This window comes from Crocuta crocuta, unplaced genomic scaffold (genome assembly GCF_008692635.1).
Source record: "Crocuta crocuta isolate KB4526 unplaced genomic scaffold, BGI_CrCroc_1.0 scaffold452, whole genome shotgun sequence".
Taxonomy (NCBI): Eukaryota; Metazoa; Chordata; class Mammalia; order Carnivora; family Hyaenidae; genus Crocuta; species Crocuta crocuta.
Window position 1 is genome coordinate 825,510 of NW_027528851.1, and position 23,187 is coordinate 848,696.

General features: G+C 37.5%; 1 protein-coding gene across 3 annotated transcripts in view; it reads right to left on the bottom strand.

Moving 5' to 3' along the window:
- MET (MET proto-oncogene, receptor tyrosine kinase) overlaps positions 1 to 23,187 on the bottom strand; it is a 109,929-nt gene that overhangs the window by 44,861 nt on the left and 41,881 nt on the right. For 2 of the 3 annotated variants that reach the window (XM_077756032.1, XM_077756031.1), the window contains exons 3-4: positions 11,022 to 11,213; positions 144 to 278 (exon numbers count right to left, since the gene is read on the bottom strand). In XM_077756032.1, coding sequence (XP_077612158.1) covers positions 144 to 278; positions 11,022 to 11,213 — 327 coding nt within the window. Of the gene's footprint in view, positions 1 to 143; positions 279 to 11,021; positions 11,214 to 16,618; positions 16,778 to 23,187 lie in introns of those variants that run through there. The other variant, XM_077756033.1, reaches the window with a different exon arrangement.

Consider the following 23,187-nt stretch of genomic DNA (forward strand, 5'->3'; position numbering starts at 1 on the left):
CAGAAGATCTCTGGAATACTCAAGAAATAATGAGAAAGGAGAGGTGAATTGAAGACCAAGAGAAAAGTTAAAAAGGACCATATGATACAGGCTGTAAATATCCACTCATTAAAAACTACAGCCCTGGAACCTCCCTCCCTTACCTTCTTCCCAGTGACAACTAGTGTATAGCCATTTTGGTTTAATGGGTGCTCCACAATTGCTTCTGAAGACACAGGGTGGGAATCCAGGCGAAAATTCACATGAGGGGTTGATGATCCTGATCGAGAAACCACAACCTGAGAAACAAAATGCAAACACCCTTAGTCCAACAAGCTCACTTTAAATGTAAGTGGAAAATGTGGATGATCATGTTAATAACAGATTAGGAGAGCTTGTGGGTATTTGAACTAAAGGCCCAACAATTTATCTCATTGTAAATCAATACGACATCTCCTAATCTCCTGCTATGAAGACAGTTCATCTGAACCCCCCCCAAATAGGCTTTTGCATATGATCTTTTAACGGTTTATTGGTAAGTAGATCTTTCAGTCAATCAGCCAGCACATGAAGACAAATCTTCACAATTGTATGGGGAACTGGAGGAGCCAAAACTCTTTTCAAACCAGAAGACCGCACTTACGCTCTAAGGATTTCAGATTATTTTTTAAATCTATCTTCCCTCCCCTCCCCAATGGACAGTTTTCATAACGTAATGGAAAGGTTAGTAGACGGGGAGTCTGGAGACCTGAATCTAGTTCCAGCTTTGCTAACTCTTAAGCCATATTTATAGATCTTCTGAGGTCAAAATAGGCCTTCAGGTACTTTAATGTCGTTTTTATAAACCACTGTCCTATCAGATGTTATTTCTTGGATTATAAAGTTTTTCTTGGCTTGGTTTTACAATAAGGCCTGATCGTTTTAACAATGTCTTGGAAATGGGGTTTGATGACTTGTGTCATTCCTGCTTTCAGGTATTTCTAATTTGGGATGCTTCTCAGGCTATATAATTTCCATCTTCCCTACTGCTAGGACCCAGTAATAATGAAGTCCAGGAATAAAATCTGAATGACATTCTGAGATGAACACTCAGACTTCAGGGGAATTTAGCAGTGCTCAGAAAGATTTTCATTCTTAATAGGACATGGGTTTGCATCTACATGAGTTGCAGGAGAGTGATTGCAGTTCTGGGCTTGTGAAAACTGACAAACTGACTTTGTGAAATTGCCTGACATCCCAAACACCTTTTTATGTTTCATTTAAAATGTATTTATTTGCTGTGGGTATGAAATCACAGGACATCTGTGAGATTATGATTAAATAACCATTCCCTCTACCTCACCTTTCTCATTTGTAAAATGGTAATGAAAATTACAGGTGTAATTAACTGCTTAGTACTCTAACAAACTCACACAGAACATGCAAATGTTCTGGAGAGCTAGTATAATTTTTTTCTTAAGCACAAGGAGTCGAATAGCTTGAAACAATTTGGGAAGATTCCCAAAGTACCTAATTTGCTTCCAGAGAGTGGGGTGTTGATAGAGAAACTAACCAAACTCACATACAGCCACAAAAGTTAAACATCATGACATTTTTTTTTTTTTCTAACACTTGTTCTAACCCAAACACTCAACACTTTCAAAACATCTCCATTAAGCAGGGTGGCTATATTTGCACAGAAGTAAATGATGGATCAAAGGTCATTTGATCAGGATGAGAAAGGATGGAAACTTTATTCCTAAATTTAGGGCCAAATAGTTACTTGTGACTTTTGTAGCCAAAGTAAAAAGAAGTTCAATTACTAGTCCTACCTCCCCCTGGGTGCAGGTTACAAGCAGAAATCAGGATATCAGACTTCTAAAGCCTCTATCCCAAATTATCCAGATTTCAGTTATACAATTTTTCAATTTTGACTTACTTCTGGGGCTCACCACTTGTTTTTCCTATCTGCCCACCCTCATTTTTTTCATATTTCCCTGATGGTTGCCAATCACTTTCAACTACAAAGGTGAAAAAAAAAATCTTCTTTAACACATGTCAAAAACAAAACAAAACCCCAGCCTCTCTAATAATCAGACTCTGTTCTTTGCCTCATTCTGTGCTTTCCACTTCACTGAAGATTATTCATTATCCTGAACCTTCCTATGAATATTTCCTCTGTCTCTCTTGTGCTTCCATTCTATTCAGACCTGCTATATAACAATAAACTCTTAGTACTCTTTTTTTCTATCTTTTTGCTCTCTTTAATATCATTTCCCATATCTATAATAAGCAATCCCTTCCTAATTACTAGGTCAACATCTTTGACTTTATCAAATATAAGTCCATCCAAATGTTCATTGCCCAGAAAGGATTAACCTTTGTTTCTCTTTTCATAAAGAAGTTCTCTGCACCTCTGGAACTGGGAAGACTGATTTAATGTATGTATCCCCTAAGACTTTCTGTCTGGAGAGCACCATATATATGATAACTGAGCCAGTCATTGTGCTCAGAGCTTTAAATGGATATTTTGTTTACTCCTCACGATAATCCTACAAGGTAGGTACTAATATTTTCCATAAAGAATATACGACAGAGAATTTTAGCTAGAAAGTACAAGAGTCAGGTTTCCAAGAAGCTTTATCTAATGCCGGAATCCAACTGCTTGACCTCTTCTTAAATGCTCAACGGCTACACTCTTGGAGCACCAGAGTAAATACTAAGAAAAAGCTTTGACTCTGAGCTCTCAGGAGCCACTTGCGAGTCAAAGCATTAAAACAAATTTCACAATATATTTGCCTTGCCAAATAGTCCTTGTTTCAGCAATCTTAGCTGCACAAGTTAAATGTGCCTAAGGAGAAAGACTCTACATCTAAATAGTTTTTGATGGCACAGAGGAAATGTTACTAGTGGAGCCAGGGGGTTCTACTTTTAAGCATGAGCTAGGATTTTTTGTGGCTTCATACAGAAAATGGGATGAACCAGAGAAAACAGGAAGGCTATATGGAAAAGTGAGATACCTGGAGTTTTAAGCAGAGGTCATACCAGAGATGCAAATACCTTTTTGTTAAGCATTAGCCCTTTCTCTGCAGGGATACCTAATGCTATAACATGCCAAGAATGTTTTTCTATCATTAATTCCTCACTTTATCTTATTGCTAGAAGTCCAAATAATCGAATAGCCACTTTAACCTTCAAAATACCCCTGTAGGAATGCTTTTAAGAAATTAGAAGTTCTTTTTGGTCATCATGGAGATAGTTTTAAGGACAGAACTAAATCTGGCATTTAAATTTAATTCTTAGGATAAATCACTTAGCAATCTTATGAAAGTAAGTATGAAATAGAAGACTGGCAATCATCTTTGAGTTTCTACTGTGTTGACAATTTTTAATGTTTATCTGAGAAAAAATAAACAAGCAAACCCTTTTTCTTTAATGCTCCTGAAAATACAAGACCAATATGTTTGGGTGTGGGGGAGTAGGGAGGGATCCAAATGTACTTAATTGTGTGGTTGTGATCTCAAATAATCTGGGAAAAGACACGGGGAAGAAATATACGTACAAATAAAATAAAACCTTTGTGGTTAGGCTCCAAAACTCATAAACCTGAATAAAATAATTCTGCATGATATATCGTCAAATACATAAAGGCCACCTTCCCTTACCCCATACATAGAGTTCTATTTATTTGTTTATTTTAAAATTTTTAATGTTTATTTGTCTTTGAAAGACAGAATGTGAGCAGGGGAGGGGCAGAGAGAGAGGGAAACACAGAATCTGAAGCAGGCTCTAGGCTCTGAGCCTGACATGGGACTCAAACTTGTGAATTGCCAGATTATGACCTGAGCTGAAGTTGGATGCTTAACCAACTGAACCACCCAGGCACCCCTAGAGTTTTATTTTAATTAAACTGTTTCAAAATTTAATTTCCTTAAGAATGATGAATACACTTTAACACGAGATATTTGTATGTGGTTTTCTCTTAATTTTTTTGAAGTGGACAATTCAATGGTTTTGGGTACCATCACAGATTTGTGCAACCATCACCACAAACAATTTTGTAACAGTGTCATTATCTCAAACAGAATCTCAATACCCCTTAGCCATCATCTTCTTTCGCTCCTCACACTCTCCAGTTTCTTGCAACCATGAATCTACCTTCTATCTCTATAGATTTCCCTATTTTGGACATTTAAATGAATGGAATGCTACAATATATGGTTTTGTTGTGATTAGTTTCTTTCACTTAGCATAAAATTTTCAAAGCTTAGTATGTTGGAACATTTATTAGTACTTCATTCCTTTTTATTGCTGAATAATATTCCATTATATGGATATACCATGTCTTATTTATGCACTCACAGCTGATGGGACATTTGGGTTGTTTCTATTTATGGCTATTGTGAATAATGCTGCTATGAACATTCACATACAATTTGTGAGAACATATATTTTCATTTCTCAGGTATATACTTAGGAACAGAAATGTTATATTTATGATAACTCTATATTTAACTTTTTAAAGCACTGTCATATCATTTTCCATAGATGTGTACAATTCGACATTCCCATCAACAATGTATGAGGGTTTTAATTTCTTCACAACTTCAGAGACATTTGCTAATTTCCATTTTCTTGATTATTTATAGCCAACAACAGTTGTGTTAAGTGGTCCTTCACTGTGATTTTGGTTTTTATTTCTCTGCCAAATGTTTTCTTAAATTAAGTGTCCTGAATATCCCTTTATGGTCAGACTGGACTTTTGTAAAAGAAGGTCCTAGAGAGGCTGGAAGTGGGGAAGGGATAAAAGTTGAAATAAAAGTGGATTCTCATGAGAAGAATCAAAGTGGGAGATGCAGCACACTCCCTGGACCCTATTGCTTTTTAATTTTTTTTAAGTTTATTTTATTTTATTTTAAGGGAGAGAGAAAGAATCCCAAGCAGGCCCCACACTGTCAGTACAGAGCCTGAAGCAGGGCTTGAACTCACAAACAGTGAGATCATGACCTGAGCCTAAATCAAGAGTTGGACATTTAACCAAGTGAGCCATCCAGGTACCCTGGGCCCTACTGCTTTTTGAAGATCAAAGTAGTGCTCGCTTTGGCAGCACATATACTAAAATTGAGGATCAAAGTAAATTTTCCTTTCGTAAGAAGAGAATATATACAGTTCAATTTCTAGGCAAATAAAACTGAATAGAACCTTTGATATCATCTAGACTGATTTCTAATTTAAAAATGAAGAAGAATAAAGGATTTCTGTTAAGGAATGAGGGAAACTTCATTTGTAATGAAAGATGATGCAAATTGTTGGAGTTTGAAACTCAGTGAGAGAAAAATGTGAATTGAAAGTAAAAAAATGTGAGAGGAGATGACACCATTAATAAACAGCCTGGGTTATAATTGGGTGTGACTTTATGGATCTAGAGTGGGTCTGCTTTAACTGTAGTTTCCAATACAAGATTGGGCACACAGTAGGACCTAAAGGAATATCTATTACCTAAATATATGAATGACCTGAAATAAGAAGCTCACTTAAGTCTTGATGAAGGGATAAGGTTTTTAAATGTTTCAGATATTTAGATATTTAGATAACCTCCAAGAGTTCAATCTGCATTTTCAATGTATGGCTTCTTATGTCTCTCGTTTCTTGCCTACTGCAACAGACTGAATGTTTGTGCCCACCTAAAATTCTGATGTTGAAATTTTAACCCACAATGTGATGGTTTAAGTAGGTGGGGACTTTGGGAGGCAATTAGGTCATTACGGTAGAGCCCTCATGAATGAGATTAGTGCCCTTATGAAAGAAAGGGATCCCAGAGAGTTCTCTTTCCTTCTTTCCACCATGTGAGGACACAGCAAGAACAGCCATTTATGAACAAGAAATCAGGTTCTCACCAGAAACTAGATCTGCTGATATCTTGACCTTGAACTTCCTAGCCTCCTGAACTATATTTGCTGTTTAAACCACCTGGTCTATGGAAATTTGTTAGAGTAGCCTGAACTGGTTCAGACACCTTCTTCAGTATGAAGAAATTGGTGTTTCAGATATGAAGAGTGGAACCATTTATTTCATTTAAGGTAAACATCTAGTTTTCTGGAATGGAAAACAACAACATGAAAAGAAACAGAAATTCTTGACAGCTCAAGAAATAAAAGTCATAAGACAAAGTACCAGGTGGTAAAAGATGAATTAAATGAAGCTTTACTGTGTTCTTTCTTTCCTTATTATTATTATTATTTTTTGGTAAATGGGAATGAGTACTTCTACACAACTTGATACTACAAAAGCCAGGTATACACAAAAAGGAAAACAATTTTCCTTATTGCTGCAAGTGATGTATGTGTTTAAAGTTTTTTAAATGAGTCATTGTAAGTTGAAATGAGTCAAAACCAGATTGAGACTTTTGTAAAAAAAAAAATATATCAAGCATCTAAAAACCAAAAAGTCTAGCAAATATAAAAATTTTATCAGTACTTTCAAATCAATACTCCAAATATGGTAATTGTAGGATCTGTCAATCTATACACAGAGTATATCTGTTTCTGAATTTTAAAAGTGATAAAAGTAAAAAAAAAAAACCTATTGATTCATATACTTCATGTTTTAAAATGTCTCTCTACTCTCTCAAAAAAGCACCCAAACAAGAAATTCTAGTTATTCCTTACTTCCAAAAAACAAAACAAACAAAAGCTTACCATTTTCCCAGGGTTTCAAATATTTATGTTTTAATTGTCTATGAATATACTAGTGTATAGGATATACATATTTCAAGAGCATGCATGGATTCATTTTAGGAGACTACATGCCCTGGGTTTAAATTTTAGTTATAGATAGAACTCTGAAATTATTATTTATAATGGGTTCTTTTTCAAACAAAAGAAGTTTCAAGATTAATGAATATATTTTCTTCTAAAGAAATATACCAAATCAGGAGGGCACCTGGGTGGCTCAGTCAGTTAATCATCCAACTTGATTTCAGCTCAGGTCATGATCTCATGGTTTGTGGGATTAAGCCCTCATTGGGCTCTGTACTGACAGCATGGAGCCTGCTTGGGATTCTTTCTCTTCTTCTCTCTCTACCCCTCCCCAGCTCGTGCACTCTCTCAAAATAAATGAATAAGTATTTAATAAAAAGAAATAAACCAAAGCTACTGTTCTTGAGGAATATAATTAAATCAATCATGTGCACATTAAAAAAGGGCAGATGATATTTTTATCTAAGCATTTTATAAAGGAGACCAGTAGATCAATAATCCCTAAAGAGAAATGTTGTTTAAGTTCAAGCTTCATTTGCCTTGGTCTCTGCTGGATGCTCATATCATTTATTTATTACTCTAAAACAGCAATAATCCCAAAGGTAATGTATGCCACAGGACTCCAACAAACCAGTGACATACCATGATGGTGGCACAGGAACCAAAAGAATCTGAAGACAGGATGTCAACAGATGAATTGATTCTTTTTACTGAAAGTGTGTAATTATTTTCAAGCTCACCAATTACTAACATAATCCTTTCAGTAATGGTCGTAAGTAATGATCATAAGCAAAGGATGTCTTTTTAGATGATCCCTATGTCTTTTTAACTTTCTTGCTTGTGATCGACTAGTCCAGTTAAGAGACACAAGAGAATAGTGGCAATGAGTGGGAACAGCATCAAAGAACTGAGGAGAGGGGAAAAGGGGATGGGAGAAGAGCAAGGATGACGCCAAAGAACCAAGTGACAGCTGTGACGGTGCCCAGGTAGAGGCTACTGTATGCAGACAAGGTAGCTGCCCCATGAATATTTGTGGAACTAAACTTCCATAGTCTTGAAAGTGCCTCCCTTCCCCCAACCTACCCGATATACTCACTCTCCCTGGCTTGACAGTCATGCACAAATATTTTAATAGCAATGCCTTGCATCTAGAGATTAAAGGCCTTATATGAGAGCTGTAAAAAAAAAAAGTTATATATCAAGTAAGCATTATTTTTGCAACTGATTAGATGAGGATCTCAGGAGGAGAGACTCGAGCAATCCCTGTGATTAGTCCTGTGATCATCATGAGTAACGGTCTTCCCTCTCCCACACAGCCCTGCTCACTGTGCTAATGTATCTGAGTCTTGTTCTTTTCAACATCCCCTTCCCCTCTAAAACTTGTAAGAAGCCCCATTCTCACTGTTTACTTATATTATCTTGAATATAACGTATCACATTATTTTACTTCAAAGTATCCCAAGAGGGTGATCACACAAATAAAAACCATTTTAGAAATTTGTATCTATGTTGAATTGGTGCTACAGAAAGACTCCAATACATGTACACATCAGTATATTTAGGTAGATCTGCACCTGTATAAGATAAGTTACATATGTTTAAATGTTAGAAACATGACAAACATGTCTTCTCTACCATACATACAATATTGTTAGCTAAACAATGTAATTCTTTCTAACCAAATAACCACTGTGAAATACCTGATTCACTTTGCACCCGACAGCTGGGGCTGAAGCTTGTATTCCCAGCCAGAGCTGAACATAATCACAATAGGAAAGGCAGAAACAGCTGCAAACTCATGAGAGAAAACATTTGCAAAGCAACTCTGCCTTTAGGCTTCAGGGTAGGAAGGAAGTAAAAATCATTTTTCTGTTCCTTTTCATAGATGACAGCTGTCTTTGGAAAAAAAATTATATCCATTCTATTTTATAGCAGAAACTCCATAGTATTACTAACACACAAGATGTAGGAAAGTAGGCCTGGCCACAGATTTAGCACTTCATTGCAGTCAAAACATTTACAGAACTTGGTATGCAGTTACTACTTGGCTAGCTTAAACTGAAGTTCCTGAGGTCTTTGCAGCCGCTGGACTCCTCCCCCAACGTTATTTGCTGTAAACAAACTGGATTTCAGTGATGTTGACTGTCTGATCCTTCAAATGCTTTAGGTTTATTTACATAAAATTTAAGGGACTGGAATTCTCTTGGACAAGTGTCAGAGAAATGGATCCTATATGTGAGTCTCAATAGCCCTTTGTCTTTACGTCTTTGTCTTGTTGTTTTGATATCAGGTACATGTTCTTATCTCCCATACTAAAATTTTAGTTCCTTAAAGGCAGGTTCTGTGTCAGTGCTTCCTTTGCTTCACTTATTTGCCTAGTAGAGCAAAGTTAGTAAGTTCTCAGTGGATATCTGATGAATTAAGAACCACACAGTTTAAAAAAAATCAGTGATACCAGCACTTTCCATAAAATAAGTATTTACTTATTTTTCTCTTTAATGTTTTAGATGCACAGAAAATGGGCATAATATTGCTTCTTTTATGAAAATTCTGGGAGATAAGAATAAAACACTTGTCACAGCATTTCTGTCACAATGAGACTGATGTATGACATATCACTTAGGTGGTGGAATCTTTCACACAGCAGGATTTATTCACTTATTAAAGCAATATATCTAAAAATGGGATTTTATTAGAACTTTAGAATCTGGAAATAGGCCAGGAAGCTTTTGATGTAGAAAAGTATCACACCTAAAGTGACTATAGAAAGCTTATTAATATGAAACTGGATGAATGAGGTAATAAACAATTTAGAAAAAAAGAGAAAAAAATGAAGATAACAAATCAAAATAGTGAACACCTTAGGAATTCAACAGATGCAAGATTCTTTCATCCTCCTTCAAAATTTTTTTGGAATTCTACAGAATAATAGAAGTGTCAATTAAAAACACATTTAAACACAAAACTACATATAATAGATACGACCATATTTCAAATACTTTAGAATGCTTGTAGAAGGGGACTGGGCATCCACTCTTCACATTTTGAGGAGTTAAGACAGAACTAACTGGTGTGAGGTGGGTAAATAAGAACACTGGGCTGGGAGAAAGGGGAGGGGAGAAAAAGTATAGTAATTTGAAGCAACGGGAGGAGTGGAGACTAAGTGTGGAAACATTTAGATAACAGGATCTATATGATTAGTTTTGAGCTAGAAAGGGTTTATTTATGTTTTATGTGTTTTAAAAATATATCCAACTAGTGTAAGAAAAACATGATTTAAAATATGGCAATGATTAATATCCATACCACTATAAAAACAATGGTAATTTTAAGAAATATATTTTGTAAAAGAATACAGATAGAAGATGTACAGATGGGCAAGTCACAGGAAAACATTATTGTCCTCAACTGGCTTACCAGAAGTCACTGTCTAATTAGGATGTTAATTATATCAGATGATTATGAAGTAAGAATCTCTCTAGACAAAATTTCTACTATTTGTAAAAAGTCAATATTTCCAAAGATACCCTGGTCATTCTGCATTAATTAAGATCCTACAAATGAACTCATGTTGAAAGCACTACCCAATCACTGTTAAAGCAAACAGATTCAACACAAGAGAAATTTTAATTTCTGCAAAGTGCTATGGTTCTTCTATCTTGGAAACATGAAAACTGCAAGTCTGAAATGTGAATTTTTACTGTATAGAAATACTGTTGCTATCCATTAAAAATATTTCTTAATAAAAATCCAGATTTTTCCTCCCCCAGTATTTGAACTTCTTTGTGTCTGACCCTATCCTTTTGCAGAATCAGGAGAGCTGGAGTTATAATGGGATCCTGATGATAACGTCCCTTCCTAACTCCTGCCAATATTTCTCAATGATGTGAATGTTTCTTCTCATGGAGACACACGGTTCACACAATAGCTCTCCTTTGATCCGTAGCTTCCCTTGAAATAGGAAAACATCGCCTGGAAGTGCTTTAATTGTTTCATTTTATTTTCCAATCATGTGAGAGAAATCATGAATGGCAAAAAAAACCCACAACAACAAACAAAATTCTAAACCATTCTGGGCAAGAAAATTAAAGCAACCACATTTAAACTGAAAGCTTCAAGAACTTAACAAAACTAGGCCATAACACTTCATAAAGAGTGGACCAGGCTTCATTGTTTTGCTTTCAGTCTGTGTCTCTAGCTTTTACTGTGATTTTCACTTTACAATACTTGTAAATACCTTCTGTAAAAACAAAACCCAACTAATTGCACAAAACCAGGTAAAACAGACTCTCAGAAAGCATTTACCTGCATGAAGCGACCCTCTGACGTCCCAAGATTAGCAATGGTAAGGTCTCCTTTAATGAAGGTGGATATAGATGTTAAGAGGACTTGGTTGAATTGGCCCATGAATAAGTCAACTCGCTGCAAAGCTGTGGTAAACTCCGTTCGATATTCATCACTGCGCACTTCACAGCCTGATGAATTTCTCAAAAGTGTCTGGAATAAAATATGGTCATAGAATTAATGTGAGTCAGATGTGAACAAGCTGGTAAGAAACTTTTCAGTGTGTCTTTTCAGGGCTCAGAGGAGAATAGCAAGGATAACTATGCAAAGAGCTCCAGAGATGCAGAAATTATTGTAGTGACCTACATGACTCCAGTACTGGTAGGTGCCACTATGTGTATAATAGACTTTAACTGGGGTAAACCTTACTATCACAGTTTGCAGCTTGGTTGAATATGTGCATACATAAAAATGGAACTTAGTGGTGCTAGTAAAAGAAAAACAAAACTATAAATGTTTCAGCCCTGGGCAGAAAGGTAGTGCTTCTAGGGGCGCCTGGGTGGCTCAGTCAGTTAAGTGTCCGACTTCGGCTCAGGTCAGGATCTCTCAGTTCGTGGGTCTGAGCCCCACATTGGGCTCTGTGCTGACAGCTCAGAGCCTGGAGCCTACTTTGAATCGGTTTCTCTGTCTCTCTCTATCCCTTCCCAGCTCGGACTCTCTCTTTCTCTATCAAAAAAAAAAAAAAAAAGGTAGTGCTTTTAGCAAGCAAGTCCAATAAGATGGATTTCAACTGGAATAATAACAAATGTTAGAGTCATACATAATACATCATATATTTTAAAATGTGTGCCTTTGTGAGGTGGTAGGGGATGGTGGCTGATAGATAATTTACAGGGAGGCAGCGGAACACAGACCCCAGACTCAAGTTCTGCATCAAATCCTAGTCTGTCATGCTTATTTACCTTACATGGCCCCTATAACTTCTATGTGTTTGTGAAATTAAGGTTATCTATTTCAGTCTCCCAGTAAAATTGACAGAATTTTAGAAATGTATCTACCTTGCAGAGCTGTTATAAAAGTTAAATGAGCTAATTTACAGACATCTCTTACCATAGAACCCAGCACCCAGAAAATACCACTGAAGTATTTGTCATTATTGTGGTGAAAGGCTCAAAAAAATGGAGAAACCATGCATCAAATGCTAGAGTAATCAACTTACTAAAAGGCAATTACCACTCAATCAGGTATTTATCTTTTAGGTTCAATTTCAAAATTTTAAAAATATCGTTCAATTATATATGTCAGTTAAGCACTGTGGATCCCTTCCTCTACCTTGACACTTCAGTGTCCTGATTTTCCTTCTACTTCTTAGACTGCAACATTTGGTCTCTTGTGTAGGACCATCTGTGTCAGGGTTTCTCAGGGTTCCATTCTAGGACTGCTCCTCTCCTCATTCTTCACACTGTCCCTAGGCAACCTCTGTCTCTCCTATGATGTCTATTACTATTTATAGATTTTTTTTTTAATGTTTTTATTTATTTCTAGGAGATAGAGAGACAGCGTGAGCAGGGGAGGGCCAGAGAGAGAGGGAGTCACAGACTGAAACAGGCTCCAGGCTCTGAGCTGGCAGTCAGCACAGAGCCCGACGCGGGGCTCGAACCCACGAACCGCGAGATCATGACCTAAGCGAAAGTCGGACGCTTAACCGACTAAGCCACCCAGGCGCCCCTATTACTATTTAGTTGACACACATTTGTACCTCCACCCTATCCTCTCCTCTGACTGTGCATATATCAAATTACCTATGAAATACACATTCAGATGTCTCCAAGACCTCTGGTTCAACATGATCAAAGTAGAAACCACAATCTTCCTCCATGCCTGATCTGATGATGTATCTGGTGATGATACAACACACCCTAGAGGATGGTTCTACCATTCCTCCAGAGGCACAAGTCATAAATCTAGGTGCCATCCCTGATTCCTCTCCATGTACAGTCCATCACCAATTTTCATCAGTTGCACTTTCTAAATATCTCCTGCATCCATCCAGTTTTCTCAGCCTCCAAACTTCAACTCTTATCCAAGCCATCCCCTCCCTTTCCTGAACTACTACAATGGCTTTCACATTGGACCTGCCACATCTGATCTCATCCAATCTCTTTCCAGATCTATTCTCTACACTGCAGCCAGATTTTTTCCGCCATAAAACACAAATCTCTTCATATCACTCTGCTTAAGAAACTGAATGTCTCCCTATTGTTCTTAGGATAAAAGACAAAAATTTTAACGTGGCTGATGAGCTCTGCATCATCTGGATCCTACTGAACTTTCTAGACTCATTCTCATTGGGTTCTCCTTTGTACTCTATGCTCCAGTGAGTTGGCCTTCTTTCAGTTCTCCAAATATGTCACATGTCCTCTCACTACAGGGCCTTTGCACATGTTGTTCCCTCTTCCTGAAGTGATCCTTCTACCTTCAATCATTTTATTAACTGTTATGCCTCCTTCAGATCTTGGGGTGTCATCATTTCCTTAGGAAGCCTATCCTGACCTTAATATCTAGGTCAAGTGCTTCTATTACAGACTGTCATAATACATTTCACCTATGTGTCATAGCACTCATAGCTGCAACTACTATTCGCTTGTGGATTATGACTGATGTCCCTGCCATCAGAGACTCTGCTTGTTCACTATGGTATTGCTAGTAGTAGATGAAATATAACATAGAGATCTTTAATAAATATTAACTGAATGAATGAGTACATGAATCAGTTATGAGTAGAGGGGATGAGTGTGGAGATATAAACTAATATTACTAAAGCTTATTTTTTTCTTTCAGGAATAGGTATAGTAAAGAGTTTATAAGAAATGAATAGTGTCTGGCTCCTGACTGTACTAAGACATCTGGGAATTAGTAAATCAAGGGCAGATAACAGGAGGCAGGAAGATATAACAAGGAAGATGAAGTCTAATTTGGAAGAAAAAGAGAAAAAGTTTGTTTTTACAGATTTTTGTATGTAGTTTCAAGTTAAGGAGAATTATCTGAAGATTAGGAATTGTCTATTATTGTCCTATTATATTTATAATAATTAGAAAGCTGTCATAATAGATTTCAAACCAACTTAATGTTTAAGAAAAAAGTGAAATAAAAAATTTAGTTATCCTTATGCAAAATGGCCTTATTCCTCAGTGTCAAACTTCTCTCTGTCATATGGAATACAGAGTTCTTACATCTATTAACTTTTATGGTTTAAAATAATCTACAATGCTGTTTTATACAGCAACAAATATTTCTTCATGTTAAGTGGCAATAAATTAGCAAACAAAGAATCTCAGTGATGCTAAACCTACTCACTTTGTAATTAATGAAATGTACTGGTTCTAGACATTTATTTTGATATATTAATGAGTGCTATTTCACTATTTAATTAGAAGCTTTTCCTCACTAAAGTACTATAGATTGCTCTGAGGAATAACAGATAACTGAGACATACCAGCAACTCAATAGTAACCGATTAATTGGTAATTAAGTTTCCATTGGTGATCAATCATCCATTTTGCAGAGATAGTCAGAACCTAGGGATGCTGCTTAAAGGAGCAAAGACCAGTTTTAAATCAAAGACCATCTCAAATATCCCATTTCAGAAGGGACTGCTCTTCAGGGTCAGCATCTGTGGTTGTTGTTTTCTTCCTTTTCTAGATTGTTCTTACTTTTTTCTATGTCTAGATGGCATCCTGGCAACTTAAAGCCTCAAATTTGACCTAGTGGAGATATGATGGACTCACTGGAATACAAAAACAATTTGCTGCACCTGGAGTAGAGTCTTAGGTTGTAAACTAGAAGCAGACTTCTAACAACAAGAGGCCCAAAATGGTCTCATTCATCTTTTATCATCCCGTCCTGTATTGTGCCCAGTACACAGTAGGCATATAATAATAGCTTCCTTAAAAATTAATGCATCTGCAAGGTACCCAGAGATAAGACCATCTGCCTACCCAGCTTGCTTTGTTGTCTGCTTTCCTGAACTGGGCCAGTGGGAGAAAGGAGGTGAGATGGGTCTGAGAGAGTCTGCAAACCTGCAAGAAGTCCTCAATCGTTTTTAATGGAGGGAAAGCAACACAACCAGAACTCTGGCCTGTATGTCTGTTTCCTCACTTGTAAGGCATAAACATAGAACTCTGCACCTGACTTAATTCATATTTATGTATATTCATGTATATTTACACTTTTAGACATCTCCTTTAGGAAATAGTAAGGTCTCTAAATGGTACTTCCTTAAAGACTAATTGGATTATGCTTCTCCCCCCAAAACAAATTCTTAAGTATAAGAACATTGCACAATGTTGGAATAGAATCTACAGAACTCCTTGATCTTGAAAAATTATGCAATTTGGAGCTAAAAAACAAACATCATGTCAGATCCAAATGACATTCAGATTTTATAAATCAGGGGATCCTAACCTTTTTATTTTTCATTTTCTCCATAGCAGAGATCTGCAGGAGAGGGCTGGGGCCACTAGCTTCTAGGAAAACATAACATTCCAGCATTCAGTGCAGGAGAGGGGAGAGGGGACTTCTCCTTGTCTCCTGAGAATCCTGATAAACTGAATGACTGGGGTCAGGGTGGCAGGAGCTAGCTTATACAGCCCCATTATTGCTTTTGAGTTTGAATAGAATTTTAACTCTCAGGGAACCTTGGTTTAAGCTCTCAGCATTGGAAAGGTAGGGCACTGTGCAAATATGACTAAATCTTAGTCTGATTCACTATGTCCCTTAAAGGAAATGTATTTGCTGCTCATTTGTGCTGGGAAGATGGAGTGGTTTCTTCTTACAACTTTAATTATAGTTCCTTGGTGCAGCATCTGGGGGTGGGATTGGGTCAAGATGGAAGATCTATAGATCTGCTGCCAGGGGTTTCCTTGCCACTCGTGTTTCCCTCAAAGCTTTATGCTTTGGGGTAAAACTGAGCATAGCTGGTGGAAGACAGTTGTCTGGTAAAAAGAGCTGCTTTGGGGCACCAGGGAAGAGTACAAAGAAGGTTTCAGCCCAGCACTAGTTGGGGAGGCAGACTAACACTCTCTTTTTGGTAACAAAGGAAGGAAGAAGGAAGAAAGTAAGGGACGGGGGAAATCTGTCTTTACCCTGCACCTACCTACACTGTGCCAGGCACTGAGTTGGGCATTTTTAGGTGCAAGCAGACTCACAGCCCTGGAAGGTTTTCAGTTTTTAGGAATGGAGACTCGGAGCAGCCAAGGGTGCGGCCACAGTGGCTGATGCAGGCTGGAAATGGCCACAGAACTGAAATAGTCATTAGAATTCAGCTCTCTGTGATTCTCAAGCTCATGAATTTCTTCTGCTACTATTTACTAATCTGGGCAAAGTTCCAAGAATTGCACAATTACAAAAATGGAAAGGGCGTTAGAGACCATCTTACCCCAGCTTCTCATTTTAAGTACAAGAAACTAAATTCAGGGAAATTGTATCTCTCAAAAAGTTGGAATCATTCAGCAAAAGTTATCAGTTAGCATGTAAAAACCCTACAACCCTTCAAAGTAGGAAATGTAGATTCACCCACCCCTGATTGCTATTCTGAGAGAAAGGTTGGAATTAATTACCTTTTTTCTGGATAGCAGCACAAAGATGACCACTAGCATTGTGGGCTGTTCTAATCAGCTTGGCTCTCAAATCTTCCTCTCTGTTGCCTATTTTGGCTTATGAACGTTAACATGTTTCCACCCAGGTAAGTCTAAAATTTCAGTCATCACCAGCTCCTCTCTCTTGAGCATTTCCCACATCCAACTAGTTGCTCAATTCCTCTGACCTCAGGCTACAGCCCTCTAGCCACGCCTACACCCCTGCCCTAGGCTAGGTGTTTCCTCTTTGGTCTTCCTGTCTTCCATCTCATCTGCCTTGAAGCAGTTATAAGCTGTCACTCTCTTCTTCAAAACCTTAGTTGTTTCCCAAAGAACTGCAGGAAAAGCCCAAACTCCCTATTAATGGTATCCAAACCTGCCTTAGCTTGTTTTTAAGTCTTTTTTCCATTAAGGCGAAAGGTCAAGTGACCATCTAGGACACCAAATGAATCTACAAGTGGCTATCCTGATACCTCTCCCATTCTTGGATTCTTGCATTTGCTTTAGCAGCTGATGTCATAGCTCCTGCTAGTCAGTGACACCCACTCCTTGGTCATGTGAACCTAAAGACTGGCTCCTTTATAAAGTCTCTCCTTGCAAAGTTTGTTGAAGGACAGAAGTTATGTTTTATTGAATTGGGAGAGGGGAGATAGTGACAAAGCATAAGGTAGATATGGTATAGGAAGGTATCCTATAGCTTGAGATATTTGAGTCAAGAGGGAAAAAGAAATAGGAAAAAAGTTCACTCAATACAACATATTGTTTAGGCATATATACATGTGTAGTGCAACTAATGGCAAGGTAAGGACAAACAATTTGCAATTACTGTTTACCTACTTTTCTGGGAAGGAGAGGGATATGACTGGGGTAGGACATACAGAGGACTTAGAGGCTTTGGTAATATTCTCTCTTTTAAGCCTGGTGGTAGAGAACTCAGTATCTGCTTTACTGTACATGTGCACACACACATGCACACACACACTACGTGATTTTTTGCACATATGAATATACTATAACAAAAATAAATTTTAAAAGAAAACAATGAATAAATGGGAAGTGAGAAAGTGGAGAGAACCTATTAACAACTCTTCCCACCCCAATTTCTTGACATTCTAAGCAGGTTTGAAACATTCTTATGGCTTTTCTCAGCTCAAAGGAGCTCACAGTAATAATGTTAAATATCATCTGCATAGTGGGTTATGGTTTTTCAAGTATATTATCTCATCTGATCCTCTCAGGTCTGTAAATTGGATTTGTTATGATCATCATATTTCTATAGATGAAGAAACTGAAGTTTAGAGAGTTGTCAGTAAATATCAAAGCTTGAATCCTAATTGTTGATTTCAAATCCAAATCCACGGCATCATACTCCTTACTTATAGACTCCTACAGTGTTTCTGAGACAAATCTAGGGATGGCCTAAGGACATGGTGAAAAAGAATGTGTGTGCCTACAGCACAGGACTGGTTCTACCCAGCTGGGATTTGATGAGTTACATGACCTTAGGCAAACAGCTTGATCTTTCTGAGTATGAGCTTTACTTTACTTATATAACAAACATTTGTTCAGAGTGTTTATAATGTATCATACACTGTTCTAAGCACTTTCCAAATATTAATTCATGGAATCCTCATAGCAATCCTAGGAGGAAACCCAGGCACTGCATGGTCAAAAGACCAGCAGAAGCTGCAAGGCAAAGACTAAACCTAGGTCACACAGCAGCAGTGTGACGCCCCACCCAGGCTTGTCTGCAAAGGAAGGGGTTGAGTGAATTAATCCAAAGTTGTTTTCTGGCTCTACCATGCTATGGGTCTGTGGATAGCTTTCCAAAGCTTCCTCTAGGCTTGGAATTACCAAACTGCCATTAGCCTGCTGTTGGAACAAATGATTGCTCAGGATGGTAAGGATGTCATGAGTAAACAGTCACCGTCCGCCAATCACCTTAGGCTACTTCAACACGTGACAGGTTCTGGATACATATGCCTATTCTTAAAGAAGTTCTGAAAAGCATTTAATTGTGCAAGGTTTATCCTTTTCTAAAATAATAATATGAAGTCCACTCTGAGAACCAATGGTAAACATCCTGTTCTGCTTAAAAACAAAAACAAAAACAAAAGCAAAAAACTTGTTACAAACTTGCTTCTTGGCCAGATGATTTTTTTTTACCTGACTCAGACATATACTATTTTTTATAAAATGAAAATTGAAGTGCTATGTACCTCAATGTATTTGATTCAAACGTTTTCCCCTAATTAACATTATGATGCATGCAGTGAACATGCAATTAAATTTAATTCTGTATAATTAAGGATGTGATATATTTAAAATAAAGATTCCTTTAATTCATCTATAGGACAGATTTAGCTCATCTGTAGATAATTTAAATTAGTCTTGCAGCTAGACTGTAAAAAAAAGTACTATTTTGTAAAGTCTTTGCCAGTTTTTTTTACCAGCCCTCTTTCTTTTTTTCCATGACAAAATTAACAGAAGCATTTTAATATAAATTTTATTCATAATCACCCTTTCTACAAATTCTGTTGACATGTAATAGTGGTTTTCTAGGGGTTATGTTCAAAATAAAGAGTCCCTCTTTGCCTAGAATTTTCATGTAGCTGGTTAAAAACTTAACTGCTTTAATTTCAGGAATTCCACATAACTTACTTCTCTAAATTTCATTCATGTTCTCTGTTCTGTTTATTTGGTGGGACTGGGAGGAGGGTGCTATGGAACTGACTGCAGGCAGAGGCACAGAGCTTTGAACTTCAATGTCTGCTTATGTTACTTTCAGACATATTTAACCTCTATCAGTCTGTACTCAAATGTCTAACATGTCTACACTGAAGTCTGGTTCTCTGTAAAATGCAGAAGAGCCAATTCTCTGACAGAGCAGGCCCTTCTCTTTGGGGTCCTTCATGCAAGGCCAGACTGTTAGACTGGTGTGGTTGAATGTTAAGAATGTGACTGTTGTTTTGTGCTACAAAGACAATTCTGCTTCATGTTGTGCTCAGTCACAGTTTTAAAAGAAAGATGCTTCCTCAATACTTGTGCTGTTACAAACTCTCCTTGATGAAGTAATCCTGCCGCATGGCTTCAATAGCCACGGAGTTCATTACAACCAGAGACCTCAAGCAGGGGAGCTAAGCTGGGGTGGGGGTGAGGGGGGTGCAGTTAAAGAAGAGCTGATTTGTCTCCAGGAAGAGAGAAAGGGCATCAACTCAGGCTCTGTGTGTTCAGATGGCCCTTAATGCAATACAACCAGGCATCTGGCCAACAGGCTGCTGGCTCAACAGTAGTGATTCACGAGGTGATGGACACTGCCTTGTGGATGATCTAACTTCAAACACCCAAGCAGCATTCTCTCTTCTGAGGACCAGCCTTGTCTTTGCAACTGCCTTCAGGCCAAGTTTGAATGTGCCATTGATGACATATGAACTCATTGCTTTTACTTCCAAACTAATTCCCTCTTCTAGTTTCCTATTTCTATATGGCATCAAGAGCCACCCTGTCCCTACAGGACATCTCAGTCATCTTTGACTTTTCCTTTTATTTTAGTGTTTATATCCATCTGTCAATTCTTAAAAATGTTTCTATAGTTAAAGGAAATCTCATACTTGACCTCCCATAATCTAATTTCCTTGATTCCAGAATCTCTTTGTTCAATTCCACTTCCATAACTTTTTAGAGTAAGGTTCCCCAAACGCCTACTTACTCATTCATATCCAGTGGTAACCACCCTAGCCTAGTGGAGAAGAGCATGGATTCAGGGGTGGTCCTGCCCTTATCAGCTGTGCAAACTTAGAGAGGATACTTAGATCACCAAGCCTCACTTCTTCACTCGTAAAATGGAAAAGTGCACATCTATCTAATAGAATTGTTTTGAGGGTTAAATGAAATGAATTGTGCCAGAGGCAGGCACACAAAATAGCTAACTAATAATGCAAAGCAAAAGGAATATCATTGATAGATACAGTCTGAAAACACTGGTACAGGTGGTCAATGCTAGAAGATTAGGAAAAAGAGATCAGTATGGGCTTAAACAGCTCTGCTCATGGCAGAGGCCAAAGCTGACACAGGTCTTGACAGAAAGTGGATTAGTGAAGACGGAAGAAGTACCTGGAGCAGAATGTATTTTATGTATATATGTGTATGGATTTATATACACACATATACAAATGCACTTATATATAAATGAAATAAAAATGTATCTACCTTCCTTTCAACATATCCCAGGATTCAAAAGACTCTGAATTCTACAATGATAGGGGTTCTGCAATTCTATGTGTTAAAATGTTTCCTTCTTTATCATCATTTCCCAAGGTGAATCAGATCTAAAACAGACCAAGTCCCTGTGGTTTGGCTCAGCAGCCTTCATACCTCACTTCAGCCAGGAGTGAGAGTGATTCATAAAGAAAGCTGTTCCAAGTGAAGCAAATTTTAATGCTTAGTGTATAGAATTTTTCTCCTTTTCTATTTAGTTAATAGAAAACAAATTTTAATGTACTTACTCACTGAATTGCAAGAGGTACTCAAAACAAAGAACACTAGTTACCCTGCACTAAGCAATAAAACAGAAGCAATTCTTTCTGTAAAGTGTAAGAGCTGTAGTCTATTTATGTGCCTAACAGTGTCACGCTCAATAGAAAACAGGCTGATGAATGTCTTACTGCATGTCCAGTTGAGGTGAAAGATGGATGAAAGAGTTCTTCAATTGTGCCCCAGTATTTTGTTTAAACCCATGACTATATCCTAACCTGACATGACTGTCATCACCTCTTATCTCTCCTTTCCATCTTATCATTGTGCAGTGAGACTCTTTACTCATCTTCCCTCGTTCCAGAACTGTGGGCAGTTCTCATTGGCCTCATTGGCAGAAACCTCAATCTGTGGGCAACCTTTCTCATTGGCCAAGGTTCACAAACTCTCTTCTAATCGTACTACATCTACATCAAAGCCAAGCTCATGCTCTGCACCAAACATGTATCTGGTACATATGAAGTGATGCCATTATGGCCAAGGTAAAGGTGGTATTGATAAAGACCTTTGCTCTTCTTTTCCTTAACCCACATATTATTTTCAACTTGAAATCACAGACTGGTGGTTAGTGAAAAATCTACGGATTCAAAAAGCAAACTTCATGGGAGGTCACCTCTACTAAGACCACTGCTCAAGCAATGTCCACCAGAAGGTTTTGCCTAAAGTCCCTCATACAGACAGTATCACCCACTCAAAAGGGAAGCTCTGTTGAAAGGCTCAAAAAAGACTTATGGAACAGAGAAGTTACTCTACCTTTCTTCTTTGAATTGATCTAATTTTGTTTTTCCAATTTTGATTAAGTATAAATCTCTGGAATTTCTATTTACTCTACCTATCATCTTCATCTTTTCTTCTCCTTTCATTGTTCTCCTTGTGTTTTGATCCATCTTCATTCCAAACTGGTAGATGACTGAAGGAATGTGTGTTTATGTGTGTAAGGAAGGGGCCTAAACTTCCCAGAATTTCTTCCTTTCTAATTTAACTTTTGGAAACTCCTCAATTATATAAATTAGTTTTTAGAGATGTTGGGGAGAAAATGAAAAACTGTTTTATCTAAAAAGTATTTTTACTGATCAGTATTTTATCACATTACTTGAAATATGAGCTTTTGCCATAAATATTTGCTCATTTGATAAACAGATATTTTGTTCAAGCTGAGGATGTGGAGATAAAAGCCACAATTCATGTCTTCAGGGGCTAATGAGGAAACCAGTGAACATATTACCACAGAGTGTGGTAAGAGATATGGTAGAAATAAGCAAAGGGTGCTACTGGAGTACTCAGGAAGAGCAGCTTATCCAGAATGGAAGGTTAGGGGAAAGCTAGAAAAGATTTCCTGGGGAAGGAAATGCCTGAGTAGAATTATAAAAAAGAGGGAGAAAATGTTAACTTGTCAAAACGAGTGTTAAAGGGAATTTGAAGCAGATGAAGTAGTATGTGTTAAGGCAGGAATGTGAGACACACTAATGGATTCTGGGAACTACAACAATGATAGGCTGACACATGTCTGATAAAGGCACAGGTTGATTCACTTACTATCCAAATATGCAAGGAACTCATACAGCTCAGTAGTAGAAAAAAAGAAAAAAAAATGGGCAAAGAAACTAAATAGACATTTTTCTAAAGAACACATACAAAGGCCAAGAGGAACATGAAAAGGTTCTTAACATCATTAATTAGGGAAATGCAAATCAAAACCATTAAGAGGTATCACCTCATACCTGTTAGAATGGCCATTATCCAAAAGACAAGAGATAACAAATGCTGGTAAGGACATTAAGGGGGCCCTCATACAGTGTTGGTGGGAATGTAAACCAGTACAGCCAGTAAACAGTATGGATTTTCCTCTCATGGTTTGGGAGTCTGAGCCCTGCATAGGGCTCTGCAGCCGACAGTGTGGAGCCTGTTTAGGATTCTCTCTCTTCCTCTCTCTACACCCCTCCTATGCTGCTGTGCTCTCTCTCAAAATAAATAAACCTTAAAAACAAACAAACCATTATCTCTAAGAGATATCTGTA